Below are 21,473 nucleotides of genomic sequence, written 5' to 3' on the forward strand. Positions count from 1 at the left end.
CTAAAATTTCTTACTTTCCTCAAAAGGAATGGTCCTACTTCCTGTTCGTTATAGTCATTCCAACAGCAAAAGAAAGGGATAAGAAGTCTCTTTTAAAGATGATTCTGAATAATGTGGAGATGAGGTCATGATTTCTTTCTTTACGCTTAGGGAGAGGTAGGAGGATTGTCAACTCAAGGCTAACATGGGCCACATGCTAAAACCCTAAGGTTAAACAAAGAAGGGAAAAAGAAGGGGGCAGAGAAGAGAGGGATCATAACATACCAGGCATTGTGTCAGGTCAACAAGTATAGGAATAAAAACATAGAGGTTTAGTTTTATAAGTGTGTTTTATGTTTATTTAAATCTTTCAAACTTCTGTATATTAAGTTTCTACAATTATCAGGTCTTACTTTGAATACAGCTAATAAGAGTGGAAGGATTAATTCACTGTAGAGATAAATGTAATGATGCTGTATGTCCTGAGGTCAGTGCTCTGATTTTTTAAGACAGTGATTGTAATTATTCTTACATCGTGTATAATTTATTTCATGATAACTTGTCACTGTCCTGGTGTCTTAAAGTAGTTCCTGACACATTAAGTTTCTAATTCTATATTAACTGAATGTAAGAAGCCAGCTGGAGTCTGATTACTTGGAAATTTATGAGCTCCTTTAGGAGACCATCAGCGCTCTTATTCAGGGTTGAAGGGTCAAAGGCGGGGCATCTTCTTGAGACAGAGTATTGCCTTTGGACTATTGGCGCTAGTAAATGCGGCTTAAGCCATTGCAGGCTGTGCATCATCTAAGGAAGTTACTCACTTCCAGTCAAGCGAGTGGTGTGATCTGTATAGGGCCAGTAACTGGAGTTCTCTCATAACCCCTCCCCTAAATTGTGGCAGTCAGCTCCCTCTTAGATCTTCTTTAGTATATCAGATGTATGAAAGATTTCATTTAGGTATTACTATTGTATGAAAAGCCTTAGCAACTTGCTGTCTTTGGAAAATAAAGAGCTCCTATCCTCAAAATACCCCACAGAGTTTCAGTCATCAACGTAATCAACGTAGAGTTTTACATGGAGTGTGTTATGTGTTTTAAATGTAGCTGGGGTCTCTTGTTGCTATTTCAATGGTATTTTATTTGATGCTGCATTGCTGCTTCCCTTATTGCTGTGACCCAGTGTCTGGCCAGAAGTAACTTGAGGGAGAAAGAATTGAGTTTAGGGAAGATGTGGCGGCAGGAGGCAAGAGCTTGTGGCTAGTTGCATTTAAACCTGCAGGTAGAGAGCTAAGAGCTGGCAGCAAGTGGGTTAGAATATAAAACTTGAAGGCCAGCCTTAGTGACCGACCCATGTCCTCCAATGAAGCTATGTTCCTACAGGTTCTACAACTGTCAAAAATACCACCACATGAGCCTATGGGATATTTCACATTCAAACCACAAACAACTGAGAAATAAAAAAAGCTCCAAAACATTATGAAAAGCTTAATTTTTATAATTAAGTATGTTTTTATACAGATTTGACTCCTTTCCTCAAACATGTCTTAAGAAAGCAACAAAATATTTTTACAAACAAATCGAAACCATTCTTCCCACCATTTTCCTTCTGCCCAGCCCTTCAAGTCACTGGCTACCTAGCACTGTCATAGAATGACCTGATTTACAACAGCTTTACAGAGATAAAGACCGATAGCTTCTGTTTGATTAGTTACTGGAGACTACAGTTGGCTAGTATTTTCTACCCTTACTGAATTTTGTATAAAACTTCCAAATTCTACACTGTGGTTGGTGGATTGAGAGGCATACCTATTAATTTTTTATATTTGTAGATTGTGCTTACATTTGTCCCTCTTGTCTGGGTAGTGACTGATAAAGTTCTGAGATACTCTGCAGCTGATGACAGGTAGACTTAGTGATTGCTAACATGGCAGGTATTTCAAGACTCTCCTTATCTTCTATTTTGCTTTTGTCCCTCACCTTTTAACTTCAGACCAAAAGATTAGAAACAAAGCAAGAATAGCCTTGTGGCCATATGAAGCACAAGTGCTAATGGAAGCGTAGGCTAAGCAGTGCAGTGAGATGGAAGATGCTCCTGCCCCATAGCTGTTGGCTGTGTGCATGGAAGGGTGTGATTGCAGAGCAGCACAGGGCCTCTCGGCAGCTTCCCTTTCATATAATTCAGGTTGGCAAGAAAAGCGAGCGTCGGAATATTATCAGCCACACTATTATTTCCAAGTAAATATATTCCACAAACGAGTGTAGTTAGTGTGGACTTAAGTCCTCAAAGTAAAATTACGTACAGATTAGTATTTTGGCTTTATTGGTCGCTAAACTCAAATGTAAAATTATGTTAAAACTAAGGCTCAATTATGTTAACTTTTAATGTATTCTTTGGATGCAGTAATTGGATTTCATTTCCTTCTGAACAATCTTAGATTTGCACATTGATTTTTAAAGTGTATAATTGGGAATATATAATTTTCATAATTGTTTGATTATAATAATTTAGGAACAAATTTTTATGATTTAATATAAGGATAAGTAAATCAAGATATGAATTGGGAGAAAATTTTAAGTGATAATGATTAATATATAAGTATAAAAGGACCATGCAAATTCCTTTGTGTTGTGTTAATATTAAATTCTACTTTTTCTTTAATTAGGAATATCGTTCAGAAAAATCTCTTGAAGAATTGAGTAAACTTGTCCCACCAGAATGCCATTGGTATGTTCCTTTTACTTTAGAGTTCTACACCTTAAAAAAGTAGAATTTGAATGTGACTAGCGTTGTAAGCATTATTGTTCCGGCTTTGTTTTAACATAAAGAAAACTATTGAATATGACAAAAAAAGTCTGATCAGTATAGCAAACATTGCATTACTGGTGGTTTTGAGAAAGCTTTGTTCAACAGTCTTTTTTTTAATTGTTCAGGTATGCGCATATTCCTATTGTGAGTGTGGGCCTACAGGTGCCTCGACACACCTGGGAAGGTCATCAGGTGTTGGCGTTCACCTTCCACATTTTTTGAGGCAGAGTCTGTCTTGTTCATCACCGTGTGTGCTGGCCTTGAGGGGACTTGTGGGGATTCTCTATTTCTGCCTTCTGTCTTCCTGTAGCTGGGCAGGGATGCAGTTGATGGGACTTTGTTCAGTTTGGCTCACTTGTGCTTCCCGTGCTTTACCTGTAGGCACTCTCTTTTGGAAACAGTGTCATGAGATTAAACGTCAAGAAATTAATCTCATGTTAGCCTCAGTGTTCGTATTTGAGTAACTAATCAATTTTTGTAAGGATTTCCCCCTCTCTTACCTGTGTAATTTTTATAAGAGCATACAGTTAATCAAGTGCTTAAGTCTTTCTCTCTCCTTCCTTCCTTCCTTCCTTCCTTCCTTCCTTCCTTTTTTTCTTTTTAAGACAGGTCTTACTGCATAGCATTGACTGGCCTGAAACTTGTGACATTGACCAGGCCATCTTCAAACTCAGAGATCTGCCTGCCTCTGCCTTACAAATGCTAGAATTAAAGGAATGTGTGATGATGTCTAGCTTTTTTTTGTTTTTTTTTAAGATTAATTTTTAAAAATTGTTTTAAATAATTGTGTGTGTGTGTGTCTATGTGTGTCTGTCTGTGTGGGTATATGCATGTGAGTTCCGGTGCTTGAGGAGGAAGTGTTGGATTCTCTGGTTTTGGAGTTTTAGGCAGTTGCGAGCTGCCTGATGTGGGTGCTGGGAACTACACTTGGGTCCTCATCAAGAACGTCATGTGCTTTTGTAACTACTAAGCCTTCTTTCTAGCCTGCTCTAAGTTTTTATATTTGACTTATCTCTTTGGAAGTAACAGTGTTTTTCTTAAGACAGATTCATGTAGTCTTAAAGGGAAATAGTATGGTTTTCTTACTGTGATGATTTCTATTTCATGCTACAGTGTGCGTGAAGGAAAATTGGAGCATACACTCGCCCGAGACTTGGTTCCAGGTGACACAGTTTGCCTTTCTGTGGGAGACAGAGTTCCTGCGGACTTACGTTTATTTGAGGTAAATTGAGGGTACATGGATATCAGTTAATTAAGTGGTTAGCAGATCTAATGATTAACACATAGTTTACTTGAAATATTTAGTATTGTGACTGAAATAGTGACAAGTGTAAGCATGTCCCCCCATATATATATTTGTTCTGCTGTAAAGTCTTTAGAGTTATCTGCTTAGTCAGTTAGCATACCTTTATGACAGCCTGAGTTAGGTACTGTAGCAGACAGAGGTGATAGAATTATGTTGTTTAGGGAATCCAGTATTTGTGAACGCAGATCAGTATATGATAGAAGTCAGTAATCAGGTAAGAGAAGTTAAAAAATAGAAACTGAGAGAAGAGACATTATTTCTGGCATAGCAGCGAACAGAGAATGCTTCATGCAATGTAGCCATGATATTTGAAAAACAGTGTGGGAGAGGAAAGGAGAAGAGTATTAACCTCCTTGACAATTGGAGTAGAGGTACTCCTGGACTCAGTGTGGAGGTTTTGTCTCAAAAGACCCACTGAAAGTTTAAAATACTGTGTCAGAAACAATTGCCTGTACCTAACCGGGATTAAGGCATACAGTGCACTGTATTAATTGCTTACCCAGTGAAACTGTACATCCCAGTGAAACTGTACATCTGACTCTGGCTTACTACACTGCTCAGAATCACACGAGAATATCCTATTGTAATCTTAGAAAAGAGCTAAGTAAACAATGGAAGTGTGGTTTCTACTGAATGTGTACTTTACTTTCTTGGTGAGAGGCAGAGTTGCCTAACAGTGCATCCCTCCTCTGGAAGTGCACAGAAATCATCTGGGGCCATGGTCTGGAAGTGCAAGATTCTGAACATGAACCAGTTCCTGCCAAAGTGCTGCTTCACCCACCTCATTACCAATTCATTAAGAATCCATTGTTTATATTCTGAGACAGGTTCTTTTGGAAGAGGTTCTTAAAATATTGATCAGTCTGGCCCCCTCCTTCCTCAGTGTAGCATAAGTTTGAAGCCACCATACTTGCCCTAAGTATTTTTAGAGAAATAATTCACATATGATAAGACATGCACAAGTAAACTCTAACATTTAGTGGTTTTCAGTCTGTTCACATTACCACAAGCTAATTATAAAGTTTCATATCTTTTCCTTATCTTCTAACATTGACTGTGTTTCTACCTCCACAGCCACTGATTTCAGCCACTGTTTTCTTATTCTAGACATTTTATTAACTTAAAGGAATCATATAACATGTAGGGGTTTTTTTGTCTGTATGTTTCACTTAACATATTTTCAGGTACTTCATCTAGTACTTTATTACCTTTTATTGCCATAGGATTTTCTGTTTTATGGATATACACATAGTAAATTTAATCCGCTTATGTAGGGAAGGGCTTTTGCTGCCTTATTATTTACGTCACTGCAGTGCTGTTACCTGTGGGACTGTGTTTCCAGGCCCCTCCACTTATGACTTCTTTTGCCAGAGAAATTTTTTGTCACCCCAAATGTAGGCATATAAAATATATCTGCAAATGAAGCATTAACAGATAATACATCACAAAAATGACAGTTCTTCAGTATGCATATAATTTACCATTTATTAAAGGGAAAGCAAGCTAACCAATGAGATGGGAATACTTTTTTGCATAACGAATTAAATTTTGGACTGGAGAGATGACTGAGTATTTAAAGAGTACTTATGCCTCTTGCAGAGAACTGGGTTTGCTCACAACCATTAGTAACTCCAGTTTCTGGGGACCCAGTGCTCTCTTGTGGCCTTTGTTAGCACCAGAGAATGAATATACGTATGCATGCACACGTGCGCACACAGTCAGAGAAACAGAGAGAGATTTATTAGAATGGCTTGCAGACTGTGGTCTAGCTTGTCCAGCAGTGGTTGTCTGTCTACCGGTGGAAGGTTCAAGAGTCCAGTAGTTGTTCAGTCCACAAGCCTAGATGTCTCAGCTGGTCTTCAGTGTACATTGGAATCCCTAAGAAATATGAAGGAATGGACTTGCCAGTGAGAGCTAGCAGGCAGTGAGAAAGAACAAGCTTCCTTCTTTCATGTTCTTTATATGGACTACTAGCAGAGGGTGTGGCCCAGATGAAAGGTGGATCTTCCCACCTCAAAAAGTCTGGATTAGAAGTGGGTCTTCCCACTTCAAATGATTGAATAAAGAAAATAAAAATTTCTCAGAAGTGTCTCTAATTTGTTGAGTTGTCAACCAAGCTGTCATACCCCTGTTACATTCTTACAGGTCATGCCAAGAAGTTTTGCTTCTAGAGGGGAGTGCTCCTGCCAGGAGCCACTGCAAACATGCCATTGACTGGAAGCTCAGACTTCTCCCTGGTGGGACAGGAAGCTAAAATTTTCCTGGTGTGTCACTAGGTGTAATAGTGAGTGTGAAAGTATTCCTGTTTTCACCCCTTGATTGCTGGACCTGTGGGTCCTGGCTGTGGGAGAAATTGGACCATGTATTGGATGCCAATTCACAGTACATACTGCCTGCCTCCTGGGAACCTGCCCTTAGCCCTATGGCTGTTGCCAGCCATCTATTTGGTGCTGTAACTGTGTCTTCTAAAGGCCCTCTGCCTTTCTGCCAGGTCAGTTGCGTTAGGATGGTAGGAAACATGGTGAGGCAGGTGGATTCCATGATCTCATATTTCTCTGGCTGAGAAGTGAGATCCTTGGTAAGAAGCAATACTTTGTGGAATACAATATTGTGGTGGAATAGGCATCCTCTAAGTTCCTGTATGGTGGTTTTGTCAGATGCATTATGTTCAGGAAAGACAGATTCCTAACCAGAATAAGTATCTACTCCAGTAAGGAAGGACAAAACATTGTCTTTCCATGGAAGAAGTGGTCCATTGTTGTCAAGTTGACAACCAATAATAGTCATCACAGCATACATGCCGGGGCAAACACTTATAAAAACAAACTTTTTGTTAAAAATAAAAATCCTGCCTGAGCAAGATGAATATTCTCCAGAATTGATCAATATTTTCATTTTATAATTATTAATGCTGAGAATGCCACTTTGCATAAACACATAACACAAAATGGCAGAAGTATGTTTAAGGTTATTTCTGAAATTATTGAAAAATTTGCCCTAATCCCAAGCCAAAATTCAACATTTCTTGTGAAACTTGTGTTAACAATTCGTATAGTAATGTTTAAGATAAAATATTCTAACATTATCGTTATACAAACAAAACTTATACTGATTTGATACCTACTTGTTAAGGACTGATGCCAGAAGAATATTGAAAGTCTTCATCATTAGTAAACTGTTATGTTTATGCAACAGCAGAAACCTTTCTACGGACAATAAAAGCCTTCCAGTTCATAAAATACTTAGGCAGTGTGTGGTGTGACTGTATGCACAAAATGTATGTTGTGTGTTTAGAACCAGGCAGCAGTGAAGTTGCACAGTTCAACATGGGTGAGTCCTGGCAGAAAAAAAACCTCAGATTTATTATGCATTTGATGTTAAATATTTGTATGGTTATTGGATGTTCAGAAATCTTTCACTGTTGTCAAATTTTTCATGACCTCACATTAATTAATAATTAATGTGATCTCAAGCTGTGTTATGACTGTAGTTTAAAAGTTGTGCTCCCTAGGGCTGAGGAGATGGTTGAGTGGATCAGAATACTATAAGCAAGAAGGCCTGAGTTTGATCTCTAGGACCCATGGTAAAGCTGGGCAAGACTGCACATGTTTGGAACCCCAGAATTATGGTAGAAACAGGCAGATCTGGTGCTTGCTAGCATGGACACATTGTCTTAGTTGTTTTTTAGTGGTTATGATAAAATCCTCTGTCAAAAACAATTTAGCTCACAGTTCATGATTGCAGTCCATGGTGGCAGGCAAGTCAGGCTATCAGGAGCTTGGAATAACTGACGCCATTGTTTAGAAGAGGGCATGCTGACCAGTGAGCCCTAGGCTGCTGTCTGTACTTCCCCAACACTGGGACTACAATCCCCTGTCGCCATGCCTGACTTCATATGTGGTTGCTGGGACTTAAATTCAAATCCTCCTCCCAGTGTGAGGGTGGAGGAGGAGGAGGCTTTGCCATTCCCATGGGACTGAGGCTGTCATCCTTGACATGGCCCCGTCAGCAGCTCTCACTCATTCAGTACTGCAGTCATGTAGGGCTTCCTCTGCTCCCTACTCTTGGGCAATATTCTTCTGTGGATTCTGGCTTCAGAAACTGATCTAGGTCACATAGATAGTAGTTTTCTCACCTAAAATAGCATTTTTTATACTTAAAAAGGTGAATACTTTGAGTCATGGAAAACTAAACAATAATATGTTTTGTTAGGAAAGTTGGGTTCTTAGCTGTAGGTTCACCTGATGTCTCCATTTCTTTAGTTGTATTTTGAATTTTAGGTTAACATATTCTTATGGTAAGCATTCCTTGTTGCATGCATCAGGTTTTAGTGACTCATTTAAGGTATTTGTTTATACTGATCTAGTCTTTTGTCTTAAATTAATGAATATAAAATAAGATGTAAAATGTAATGAATATAAAATAAGGTGGTCTTGAACTCTTGAAATGTGAAAAGTACTATAAATTAAAATTATGGAACACTTGTTTTCCAAGGCTGTGGATCTTTCCATTGATGAGTCCAGCTTGACAGGCGAGACAACTCCTTGTTCTAAGGTGACAGCTCCTCAGGCAGCTGCTGCTAATGGAGATCTTGCATCCAGAAGTAACATTGCCTTCATGGGAACACTGGTCAGATGTGGCAAAGCAAAGGTGATTATGATTCTTCTCTTTAAAAAAGGTGGTTTCATTAAAAAACATAACTTTTTCTAGAATATGTATGTTTAGGTAAATGGGCACCGTAGCATGTACATGGAGGTCAGGACAACTTTGTGGAGTCACTTGTCTCTAGCTCTGTATAGCTGCACGGTCAGCAGCCTCACCGCAGGAATCTTTACTTGCTGACCTACACCACTGATGAAATTTTTTTTTAAATTTTTTTCTCTCTCTCCCTTTTGGTTACTTTTTATTTTTTTAAGTAGCACTGGTTATAATATTCTCACTATGTTTTTCACCTAATGATGTATTTCAGCTATTTTGTTTCCTGGTTTCTAATATTTTACCACTATAAAAGCTGCCATTTTGGCTAGAGAGATGGCTTAGCAGTTAAAGAGCACTGAGTTTTGAGTTTAATTCCCAGTAAGCACATGGTGGCTCACAACCATCTTTAGTAGGATTTGGTACCCTCTTCTGACCTACAGGCATACATGCAGACATAGTGTCCATACCTAAAAAAAAAATACACAAATAAATAACTTTTTAAAAGAAGGCACAAGTTCATTCAGAGAAGTGGGGTTGGAGTGGGGGACTACAAGAAGCAATGTTAAATGTTTATTGAGTATAAGACATTAAAATTTAAAATATGGGCCTCACATTTGGATCAGTTTGTTTCCAGGGTCTGTATTTTAAAGGGGTGATTATTAATAGGAGTAACATAAACATGTACATTTGCAATGGGAATCTGAATATTTATATATCTCCTAGATCTGGGGGTAAGAGTGAAGAAAGGAAATGAACGGTCTTTGTTCTCCACTTAGCCTCACTCCTTTTTTCTTTCTTTGTTATCAGTGATTCCAGCTGAATATAATGAATTTTCCTGGTTTTTCCCTTAGGGTATTGTTATTGGAACAGGAGAAAATTCTGAATTTGGAGAGGTTTTTAAGATGATGCAAGCAGAAGAAGTGAGTACTTAGTGTCAGCGGTTTATTCAAATCTGTAATTTTTTTTTATCTTAAGTAGAATATAAGTGTATATAGATTCTTGCATATACTATTAAGACTATTTTCTTCAGGATATTACTCATTGTTTTTGCTTACAAAATCAATTGGGAATTTTAAAATTGGAAGGGCTGGAATTTACATTGTTACTGTTCTGAAAGATTCTTACTTTTATTCATTGTTTCTGTTAGGAAGCCATTCATAGCCACTTTTTGGATAGGTATTATTCCTTACAGAAAATGGTTCTGTTTTGTTGTTAACCTAATTTTAACCTGATTTTACTGAATGTGTTGCATATACTCAGCACATGTTCTGCCACTGATGGCCTTTGACCATAGGATTACATACATTTTACCCAGAATTCTAACACAATTTCATTGTGGTGTGTGTGTGCGTGTGTGTGTGAAAACTGCATTCTGTAAGTGCTATGTTCTTTCACAATCATCTGGATTTCTTAGCTAACCTTCCAAAACTCCAGTTTGTGGTATAATGTCAAACACGAAGCTTGGCAGTGCGAGATGACTAAAGATTAGCAGATCAGGGAGGTACAGGATAAAACATAAACTTTGGGCACTAGGCATGTTTGTGGGTACAGAGAGGAGAACTGGAAAATGGCAGGAATAGCTGACAGTAGTGAAGTCTGCTAGAGGCTGGCAGGAGAGAGTTTTTTTTTTAACTTAGTGGGAAGCATAGCAATAAACCTTTTCAGGTAAGCCAGGTCTTTATAGCAGAAAGTTGTCACTGCTTCCTGTGTGACCTGCACCGAGAGCATAGGCCCCAGTTTCTTCAATGAAGGTAAAAGTGTTAATCTCTAGCAGAGTTCTGTTCTCAGCTCAGAAATGCATTTCGAGTGCTTTGCAGAGTTCCTGGCACCTGGAAAATGTATGGCAGTTAACTTACTGTGGCAATCTTCTCTAATTTGTCAAGGCCCCGAAAACCCCTCTGCAGAAGAGCATGGACCTCTTAGGCAAACAGCTGTCCTTTTACTCCTTTGGTATAATAGGTAAGAGAAGAGTGAGTATGTTTGCAATTCTTACTTGTGTTTTCTTTTTTTGTTGTTTTTACATATTTATTTTGCACATATATTTGCACACATTTGGAGGCCAGAGGACAACTTCTGGGATTCAGGTCTCCATGGGTTCTGGGGATTGAACTCATGCTGTCTGGTGTGATGGCGAGCTCCCTTACCCACTGAGTCATTTCATTGGCTTCCTGGGTTTTCTGTTGAATGCGAGTGTGAAATCTGTTTTCTGTTGAGTATAAAGGCTATATTATTTTGCTCCCGTGTTTCCTTTTAGCTTAGTTCTCATTTTTTTAAAATTATAAAACTATAAATATTATAAAAATAAAATTATAAAATTATGGGAACAGATAAAACCAGAACTGTAATTCCTATGTGTAGTCAGTGAGCATCTCTCTAAACATTTCAGAACTTGTCTTTCCAGCTATGATAGTGTCGATGGCTCTTCTTAGTTTTGTCTCTCTTCCTCTTTCACCATCATCCTTCCCCCTTCCCTTCCCTTTTGTCTTTCTTTTTCCTTCTTTCTGTTAAGTTGATAATGACCTAAAGCAGATTTTTTTTAATTGATGTATTGAGCTCTACATTTTTCTCTTCTCCCCTCCCTGCCTTTCCCCTTCCCTTCAACCCTCTCCCATGGTCCCCATGCTCCCAATTTACTCAGGAGATCTTGTCTTTTTCTACTTCCAATGTAGATTAGATCCATGTATGTCTGTCTTAGGGCCTTCATTGTTTTCTAGATTCTCTGGGATTGTGGTTTTTAGGCTAGTTTTCTTTGCTTTATGTTTAAAAACCACTTATGAGTAAGTACATATGATGATTGTCTTTCTGAGTCTGGGTTACCTCACTCAATATGATGTTTTCTAGCTTCATCCATTTGCCTGCAAATTTCAAGATGTCATTTTTTCTGCTGTGCAGTATTCCATTGTGTAAATGTACCACATTTTCCTTATCCATTCTTTGGTCGAGGGGCATTTGACCAACAGCAGAGTTAAAGATACTGTACTATTCTGTTTTCTGGATCTATAATCTTGTATCTTTTCAGATATTTACTTAGATTTTCTGATTGTATTTATTTCATATGTATTATCCTTCCAGTGTAGATTATTAATAGCATATTGTAAACATTGTTCATTTCTTTGGGATACACTTTCAGAAATAAAATTATTAAGGTAACAGGTATCCAAGTAGTTGTAAGTTTTGATCATCTGAGGAATATATCATCCTCACATTTAGAAAGATGTTTACTTTAAGAATAGTGCTATAGGTTAATTTCTTTTTGTTTAAATTTTCACGTTTCTTTGTTTTTGGTGCTGGTGATTGAATCCAGGGCCTCACACGTGCCAATCAAATGGTCTACTATAGAGCTGTCCTTCTAGCCACTATATAAGTTTAAATTTTAATGCTCAATTTTACTACTGTGGTAACATGTAGACCATAGCGACTTCACACTTATTTTGTAGTCAAAGATGGACTCCAGGTCTTGCTGTACTTCACAAGGGTTGGGATTGCAGGACGATAATACTATGCCTGGCTTACTTTACTATTTCATTTAAAGATTATCAGCTTCGCAGCAAGGTACTGATGCCTGTAACTGTAAGTCTGACAAGAAATCATAGCTGAGGAGGTCATAGGCTTAGAGGAGAGCCTGCTGCTGTTGTTCGCTAAATGAACATAGTATCAAGCTGCCTTCTGAATACTTATTCTTATGTCCTTAGATGAGTGCAGCTCTCATCTTCAAAGAGAAGCTGCTTTTTTCTAGTAGACAGTGAGTAGTAGGCTCACCTGGTCCAAGTCCAGAATCAGTGACTGGAGTGCTCATCTCTAAACAGGACGTCTGTGGCAAACCCCACTAAGGCTTAGGGAATATTGTAGAAGAGGTAGCAGAAGGGTTGTAAGAGTCACAAACAGTGTCTCCAGAAGGTGACAGGATCCAATGATGATCCTGTGTCATGGATTCAGAGCAGCTGTAATTGCCTGAATGAGACCTGCACAAGATAAAGTGAGTGAACATTCTAGTATGGAGAGGTTCATGAAGCTCCACCCCCTAACTGAAGAGTGGCAGTTGTGGCTGCTGGTTAGGGTTTGGCCCCTGGTAGATTGTTTATGCCTTAGTGGATGGCCCTTCACCCATGTGCATAAGAGCAACACTGTTTAGGCTCCCTGGGTTATAAAAGAATTGAAAACTTGAAGTTGAGGGGGAAATATGTGTGTGGGAGTATGTATCCAGGAAGGAGCTGGAGGAGGGGAGGGTAGCTGGATAAAATACATTGTATACATGTGTGAAATTCTTAAAGAACAAATAAAAAAATCAGAATGGAATGGTAACCAAGGAGGAAGCTGTATTTTCTTTGTTGTAAACATTGTGTAGTTTATAGATGGCATCAGAAACTGTGTAAAAATGCCTTTTGCTTCTACATAATCAGTTAATTTAAATTTAAATAAAATACTTATTTTTAAAATTATGTAGGTTAAGGTAGAGTTGTAACTTTCTTACTCAAAAGTTAATTATCCTGGCACTACTAGTTTTATAATTCATTATTTACTATTTTGAAATGATGTCTTTATCTTATTTATATACAACACATATATTAATTTAGAATTTTAATGTAGAAATTCTCCTACTGTTTTAGTTATTATAGTTCTTAGTGTTTTAAAGTCAGTAATGCATTTTAAAGCAGTCTTTTCCCTTCTGTAGTTTCAGTGAAACAGTCCCTAGAATATTTGTTTTGTATCTGTGTGGTGATCAGTTGTCACCTCAGGAGGTGGTCCTACATATATACCTCCAAAGGAAGTACATACCTCACATATAGTACCTCTTATTGATTTATGTAAAGTTAAATCGCAGTGTTGTTTGTAAAGTTGATAATATAAGACCTATGTATTTTATAGATCTGCCTCCAATTTCATCCTATGAAATGTTGTCGATGCTCTTTGACTGTTAGTTTCTGTTTTGAGAGATGAATGGGTGCATCAGAGCTAAAGATGAATCTGTAGTCTCTGTACTTGCCCATTCATGACAGCCTCTAGGGGATATACTTTTTTTTTTTTTTTGATGTACCTTTGAGCTTGTTAATCTAGCCTTTGTAGGTGATTATATAGAAAAAGGAAAAATTAGTATTTGATTTTGTTCTAGGTATCATCATGTTGGTTGGCTGGTTACTAGGAAAAGACATTCTGGAAATGTTTACTATTAGTGTAAGGTAAGTTCTAATATTTGTGGATATAGTCTCTTATCTCTTCCCTAGGGGAATTTTTTCATTATAGAGATTGGTTTTATGTGGAGCCCATAAGAATGTAATGTTTCTACTTAAGTAGTTTAAAAGCCATATTCTGTTTTTGTTGTGTATATTATATATATATATATATATACACAATATACATATCTAATGTACATTATATTAGATATACTATATATAAACATTGTAACTGTGTACATATACACACACATGTATACTATACAGTTAAAGAATTGCCTCACAAAAGCCATATATTGAAGTGATCTCATGGGAAAATGGAAACCTATTTATTTGTCAGTGGAGAAAAAGCAGACTTGGCTGTTGCATTTTTGTATGTAGGTAGACAAGAAATGTTCAGAAGCTCATAGTATGAAATAGAAAACCACACTGTATTAATTGAATAATTAGCCTCCAAAGAAAAATAAAATCTCTAAACATCAAGTATTCTTTGTCATCCATGGAAGAGGAACATGTTATTGTAGAAAAGCATCAGAAAACAAAGAATTTCTAGAAATGTAAAATCTTGATTGCTGAAATTAAAAATTCAGTATGAAGTTCAAGAGAAAAAGCAGGAAGTTAAAAGAAATAAGCAAAAAAAAACCATGAAAAAGATAATAATAACCTATAATGAGATAAAAGCAGAGTAGAATTATTTCTAAAGGAGAAGTAAGAGAAAACCATGCAGGAAATCTTCGCAGGACAAAGCATGCAGGGTAAAGTGCACCCTGGGTCTGTGGAGACTGAATGAATTCATCATATACCCAGATAGATGGAAAAGACTGTAGGATACAAGCCATCTACAAAAGAAGTACAGTTGGGTTGTCTTCAGACTTCTCATTATCTGTGGATCCCCACTACAAGATGCACTAAATGTTTTAACTGAGGTTTTCACAGACCCCATCCTGTATCTGTGTCCTTAAGACAGCAGGGCCAGTTCTGGGTGTTCCTGCAGCAGAGTGAGCCGTTCACTCAGGCACACAGTCATGAAGGTTCCGAGTTCGGCATTGCACTGAGTTACAGTTAGCCTCATTTACCTTAGTGCTTGCAAAGATACAGGTGTAGCTAAAAGAATCACTGTATCTGGATATTATATAACTGTGACTTCTTATGAGATACTTATGATTTTCTTAGACCAGAGAAAGATTGCTAGTGATCTCCTTTACTATCAGTGCTGTGGCCCAGCATCAACTAGACAATACCTCATATCAGGTCATTAGGGAAACAGCATTAGAAAGTTAATCAGTTGAAGAAAGGGAAACATTTATTCACTTTTCATCTATAGCAACATCGGGTTACATTGTAAGATGGTGGGACAGTATCAACAACAAAGGAAAGTGATTACAAGTCTGAAGGTTAATGCTTAGCCCAAGTATTTGTTCAGTCAGTTATAAATAGCAGATGCTCAGGATATTTGTGAAGGGAAGAAAAGGGAGAAATGATGTGTGGGTATGTAAGAAATAGAACTTACCTAGTCAGCTTAAGGAAAAGAAAGTCTGAGTAGCATCTCTGTATAGTAGATCAGGATGGAAAAGTTCAAATACAAAAATAAAACAAAAATCAGTATTTCCAAAGAAGAACTTGAGTATATTCTAAGGAATAAGCAGGGAGATAGCGTCTCTTGAAGGTATTTGTGACATAGTAAAGGAGCTAGAGCACAGGCTGATACTCTACTTTTAAAAAAACGTGTCTCCCTGTGTGTGGCTCATGAAATATGACATAAAAATAAAAATGGAAATGTGTTTGAGATACCATTACATATGATAGGGAAAGTTTAGTTCTTTAGTATTTTTTCTTTTAAGTCATTCTATTCATAAGGATTCACAGTATTGCTTTTATTATTTCTTCAGGATATGTCAACATTCCAAAAATTAAAAAAAAATTAACAGGATAAAAACTGTCATTCCATTGGACTCAAGTATAAATATATGATTGATGATGAAAACTTTAGTGATCTAATTTTTCTCATTTCTTTAAACATTTTGCTTTTATTTCTTTAAGAATTAATTTAGCAATGATTTTTTTTTTTATGTACCAACAATGACTGATATAAAGAAGTAGAATGATGGGATGGCCTGAAAGTGGAAGATTGTTATAGTAATAAACCATTATTATTTTACAGTCCTTTAGGGTTTTTGATCAGTATATCCCATTACCAGATAGGAAAGAATAAAAGAAATCTTAGAGATGGTCTTTATAGGTTTTCAAGGTTTTTTTTGCAAGTTTTGTTTTGTTTGCTTGTTTTAGAGTCCCCTAAATATTTGAAGCCTTCATTAAACAAAGTGAAAATTCTGAGTTTTGCACTGTAATGGCAAAGAGGAAAATTGACAGACGACTAGACAGTTACCAGACAAAAGAGAATACAGGAAACCAGATAGAAATTCTTTGGACTGTCAAAATGCATGAAGTTACCCGTGTAATTGAAGTATCAGGGCTCTAAATTTCCGGCTTGACGAGTGAGTGCTGTGTTTCTAGGGTAAAATGAAAAAGGCCTTTTCTCCTGGTTATTTTTGCAGCAAAGATTTCTTTGATGTAATATCTCCAATAAGAATCTAAACCATCCCTTTTTTGCCAAAACAATATGACATTCTTTCATATTTAATGCTCATTTTTATTCACTTCATACTGTTTATATGGAAGTGGAGAAATGTCTTGAGTATAGAGGTGATTACAAAGAAATGTTATGCAGAAATGGGAAAATTACTACTATAATTGATGTTTCAAAATCTAAGAACAGAAATATTTCACAGTTACCTAAAATATGATTTTCCTTTCCCACCAAGTTAAGAGACCTCATTATTTTTAGAAGTGCTGCTTGCTGATAAAACAACTGCAAAAGTATCTGGTTTGGTTTTGTGGATCATGTCTGCTACCCAGCTGAGGCAGGAGGATCATGAATTTGCGACTAGTCCAGGGTAATGAGACACTGTCTTATAAAAAGTAAAAAGCAACCCCCAAACCCAAGCAAACACACAAAACACCAAGACCATCAAAGAAGAACCAGGATTGTAAGTTAGAATCTGTTAGGAATGTGTTTAGAATGTTTTTGCTTCTTTAATTGCAGTTGAACAGTCCACTGTACCCAGAGGCATATAGACTGTCAAAAAAGCAAGGAATAGTTTTGGATTAAGATTTAAAAATTCTAATGAAGTTATTCATAACCTATTTTTCTATATGCCATTTGTAAAATGACTAAAGAGCAAAAGATTGAGAAGCCTTGGTAGATGTGGATTATAAATCATGATGTGCTTTTAAAAAATATTTTTGGTACAGTAAGGCATAGTAGAAGCACAAGAGCAAAGGATTTCGTTTCACCATTGCTCAGATGAGAGGTAGAGGGTGTGCATGTGTTTAACCCTTCAGGATACTCAGTCTGCCAAGTAGTTTTGTAAATACTGCTTCCTTTCATCCTTTGTAATCAACATCTAAACAAAGGATGAAAATGTAAATTATGATTACAGAAGTACAACGGAATGTTAATGTTAGGAAGTAGGACTAGGAATATTGTTGTGATGTTAGTCAACTTCAGTTTTAATACTGTTTATTCATTGTGTATAGTTTGGCTGTAGCAGCAATTCCTGAAGGTTTGCCAATTGTGGTCACAGTGACGCTAGCCCTCGGTGTTATGAGAATGGTGAAGAAAAGGGCTATCGTGAAGAAACTGCCTATTGTTGAAACGCTAGGTAAGTGCTGTGAGGTGTCAGTGCACACGGCAGAATCACAAAACCTTACAGTTTCTCCATTAGGAACATTATAATGATATTGGGGCCAAGCAGTGATGGACAGTTTTAACAACCAAAATAGGCAATTAAAAATTCATTTCTCAAGAGGAATCTTTATGCATTATGGAATGTGTTAATGCTTAGATCATATTTTTGATATCCATGTTGCAAATGAAGTCCTAGAGCAAAATTAATAGAAGATTTTTTTTTTGTTAGTTGATTGTTATAGAACTCAGTTTCCTGCTTAGGTTGACTTTGTTTATAGTAAGAACAATAAATATATCTTGGTTATATTGATTGGACAACTTTATTCTCAAAATATTACAAAATTTCTTTTAAGAGCAGTTTATCTATCCAAACTCTTTTAAATTCATTTTTTTTGTTTATAATACCTTGAAAAACTCTGACTAAAGAAATTATGTGGGTTAACATGTCAGAATCTTCTAAACTACCTATAAAATACATTCTGAAAGTCATTGACCAAAGCAATATGAAATAGGTTTCTAGGAACTAAGAAAAAGTAAATATCTAAATTTTGTTTCTAACTTCAGAAAGTTTACCTTATGATGAAGCAAACACAATGTGTAAGAAATTATAATTCCCGTTGACTTGGGAATTCAGAGTACTAGAACACTGTTTCCAGGTGTTTTATTTATTTTCTAAGTTAATATATTTTTCTCTGATTCTCGTGGTGACGCCCAGTGATTTATTTTTAGGCTGCTGCAATGTGATTTGTTCAGATAAAACTGGAACACTGACGAAGAATGAAATGACCGTTACTCACATATTTACTTCAGATGGTCTGCATGCTGAGGTACTGAGGTTTTTCTTTATAAAAAAAGTCTACTCTTTTAAAGAAACGTAGTGTTTAAAATGCTTACCAATTCCAGTGTTCTTATCTTCAAAATCTCTTTTCTTTACATGTGATTTTATCGCTTGTTTCATGTTGCGTGTACAGTTTAGAAACTTGAATCTCTCTGCATCCTTTAAATCGTCCTCCATCTAACTCATCACCAAGTCCTGCCAGTTTCGACCTTCTAAATTTCCTTTTTTTAGCCAGCTTCTCTAGACTATGTTTCATGTTTTTCATCTGGCTTTCTGATGGATCCTTTTGACTTCCTGTATTTATTTTATTTTTGTTTCTCATACTCTGTGTACTTTGAGAGCCTTTTGTAGAATTGCAGATCCCCCACCCCAATTGTCTCCGTTGTGCAGAGGATTCTGAACTGTGGCTCTTAAGGCTCCACGTGGCCTTTTCCTTCCTTTTCCAGCCTTAGCTAATCCCCCTTGTCTATGGTACATGAAATATACTAGCTTCATATTTCTGTTTGACAAAACAGAAATATGACCCATGACCTTTGTTACTGGTGCACTATGTAATATACCTGAATGTCTCTTTTTCTTTGGTATTGATTCTCCCCACTCTTAAGGTAACCCTTGCTGAGCACTGAGAACTGGCTGTGAGCTGCAAATATATTCCAGTCTTTATCCCAACTGAAAATTCCTTCCCTCCTTCCTGCTAGACGATGAGTTGTTAAGAGCAGAAGCTGTGTTGTATGGCACAATTAATAAAAACTCAGAGAGAAATTGGAGTTCAACCTGAAGATCTGAAAAGCAAAATAGTCAGCCACTGACTCTTAGCTTGACCTTAGTCCAAAATGGTGATCCTTTCTCCAGGAATTGTAGAATGAGACTGTGTCTGAGAACTGTCTCCTCCCCTTTTATAATTCTCCCTAGTTCTGGGATTAGATTAAAGGTGTGCACCACTGGGATTGAAAGGCATGCACTTCCCAGTTTCTATGGCAACTAGTGTGGCTACTGGGATTAAAGATGCGTGTCATTGCTGCCTGGTCTATAAGGCTGGCCATTGTGACTATTTTACTTTTTTGATCCTCAGGCAAGTTTTATTTATTAAAATACAAGTGAAATGCCACTAGTTTCCATTTTTAAAATAAGAAAGAAGGCTATAACTAATATAAAAAACTATATACAATAAGTGTAGTAACTATACAGTATATACAGGCAATAAATACATCAACAATATCTAGTCCATTTGCATTTGACAAATTCAGAAAAAATACTCCATATGGTGTCTCCAAATTCTTGTACCTAATTTACTTTCTACCATAACTTACTGTGTCATGTAAACAAGGAAATCTATAATTATCTGTCTTCAACTCCATCAAAGATCCCAGAAGGATTTAATATTATCTAAGTAAACAAGAAGAGCATTGTAAGCAGCTTCCAAAACTCTAGAATTGAGAGAAACATCTTATTGCCCAAATTTCTTTTGTAACATTGGGGCATCCATCTTTAGCCTACAGGCTCGTAGTTTCTGGCAGACTTTTCCATGAAGCAGGAAATTTGAAAGACTCCTTCTTACTGTTTCGCCTATATTGGCAGTTTGTCAGTCACTTTCTTCTACATCCTGAGGAATATCTGGCAGATTCTATCTTGAAGCAAGAGCCCTGAAGGGCTGTCTCACCTTCTTTAGGCACGTTCAGCAGTCATTTTTCTGAGGGTCCTGTATGTCCAATTTATACAGCATACCATTAAGCAGTCCAGGTAAGAAAAGTTTCTTGCTCAAATGGCTACCCTTGTCACATTGAAGTCTAATTCCATAATGAGTTTCTTTAATGCCCATCAACCTCACTGAAGTAATCGGTACTGTGAGAAGCAGACATGTCTCATTCTTGAGAAGATTTAAGTTCTTAAAATATTTTAAATCCCATATTCTGTAGGTCTTTGAAAGGTTTGAAGGTTATCTTACTGAAATATATCTTTGTATATCTAGAAAACCTAACTAACATGACTAAAATTTTGATTATTTTAGGTGACTATTTAATCTGTATTTCTTAATTATACATTGCATTTTTTTTTTTTTTTGTTTTGTTTTTTTGGTTTTTCAAGACAGGGTTTCTCTGTGGTTTTGGAGCCTGTCCTGGAACTAGCTCTTGTAGACCGGGCTGGTCTCGAACTCACAGAGATCGGCCTGCCTCTGCCTCCCGAGTGCTGGGATTAAAGGCGTGCGCCACCACCGCCTGGCTTTATACATTGCATTTTTAAATGACTGTATAAACATAATACCTTAAACAAGAGCAGAAATATACATACAACAATATGACCGTAAATTTGTATCAATAAACCAAAATCCATACCAATGCAAAGTCTTGACCTATATTATATCCTCCCTTATTTTTTTTTTAAGAAATTGACTGTGACCATCAACTATTTATAATCAACCCCTTGAAATGAAAACAAATATTTATAAACAATATTTAGGAATTTGGGCATAGTTCTCCAGACTACTTCCTTCTGATTGGGGGCACTGTTAATTAGGTCCTTCATGTATTTTGTGTGTTTGGTTCGTCTCAGCCAGCAGTCCTGAAACTGTCCTAAATGTGGGCTACCATTGCTTCTGGGTGTCTTGTTTTATCAAACTGTATTAGCTGGTAAGGAATCCACAGCTTTCTGTCCTCTGTGGAAACAAAAGCAGAACTTCTTTCCTAAGTAACACATCCTTAGACTGAAATTTTGAAGTCAAGATACCTTTAAAATGCATGTTTTGAGTTAGCTTAGCAGCCCCTACAATGAAATGTCTCTCTGTAGTTAGCTCATTCACAGTCAAAAAAAAAAAAAATCGATGAAAACACAATAATATACATACTGCACTCTTTTTGTACTTTTTATCTTTACATATCTTTTTATTTTTTTTTACTCTATTTCTTTCATTTTTATTTTTTAATTTTTGTT

The 21,473-nt window shown here is 36.8% G+C and overlaps 1 protein-coding gene across 4 annotated transcripts in view; it reads left to right on the forward strand.

Moving 5' to 3' along the window:
• Window positions 1–21,473, forward strand: part of Atp2c1 (ATPase secretory pathway Ca2+ transporting 1) — a 115,813-nt gene that overhangs the window by 62,004 nt on the left and 32,336 nt on the right. For all 4 annotated transcript variants that reach the window (XM_041677404.1, XM_041677405.1, XM_041677408.1 and 1 more), the window contains 8 exons: window positions 2,642–2,703; window positions 3,898–4,006; window positions 8,585–8,740; window positions 9,640–9,708; window positions 10,672–10,747; window positions 13,899–13,965; window positions 17,557–17,681; window positions 18,437–18,534. In XM_041677404.1, coding sequence (XP_041533338.1) covers window positions 2,642–2,703; window positions 3,898–4,006; window positions 8,585–8,740; window positions 9,640–9,708; window positions 10,672–10,747; window positions 13,899–13,965; window positions 17,557–17,681; window positions 18,437–18,534 — 762 coding nt within the window. The remainder of the gene's footprint in view (window positions 1–2,641; window positions 2,704–3,897; window positions 4,007–8,584; window positions 8,741–9,639; window positions 9,709–10,671; window positions 10,748–13,898; window positions 13,966–17,556; window positions 17,682–18,436; window positions 18,535–21,473) is intronic.

This window comes from Microtus oregoni, unplaced genomic scaffold (assembly GCF_018167655.1).
Source record: "Microtus oregoni isolate MIOR12 unplaced genomic scaffold, Mior012 000028F_ref0000031, whole genome shotgun sequence".
NCBI lineage: Eukaryota > Metazoa > Chordata > Mammalia > Rodentia > Cricetidae > Microtus > Microtus oregoni.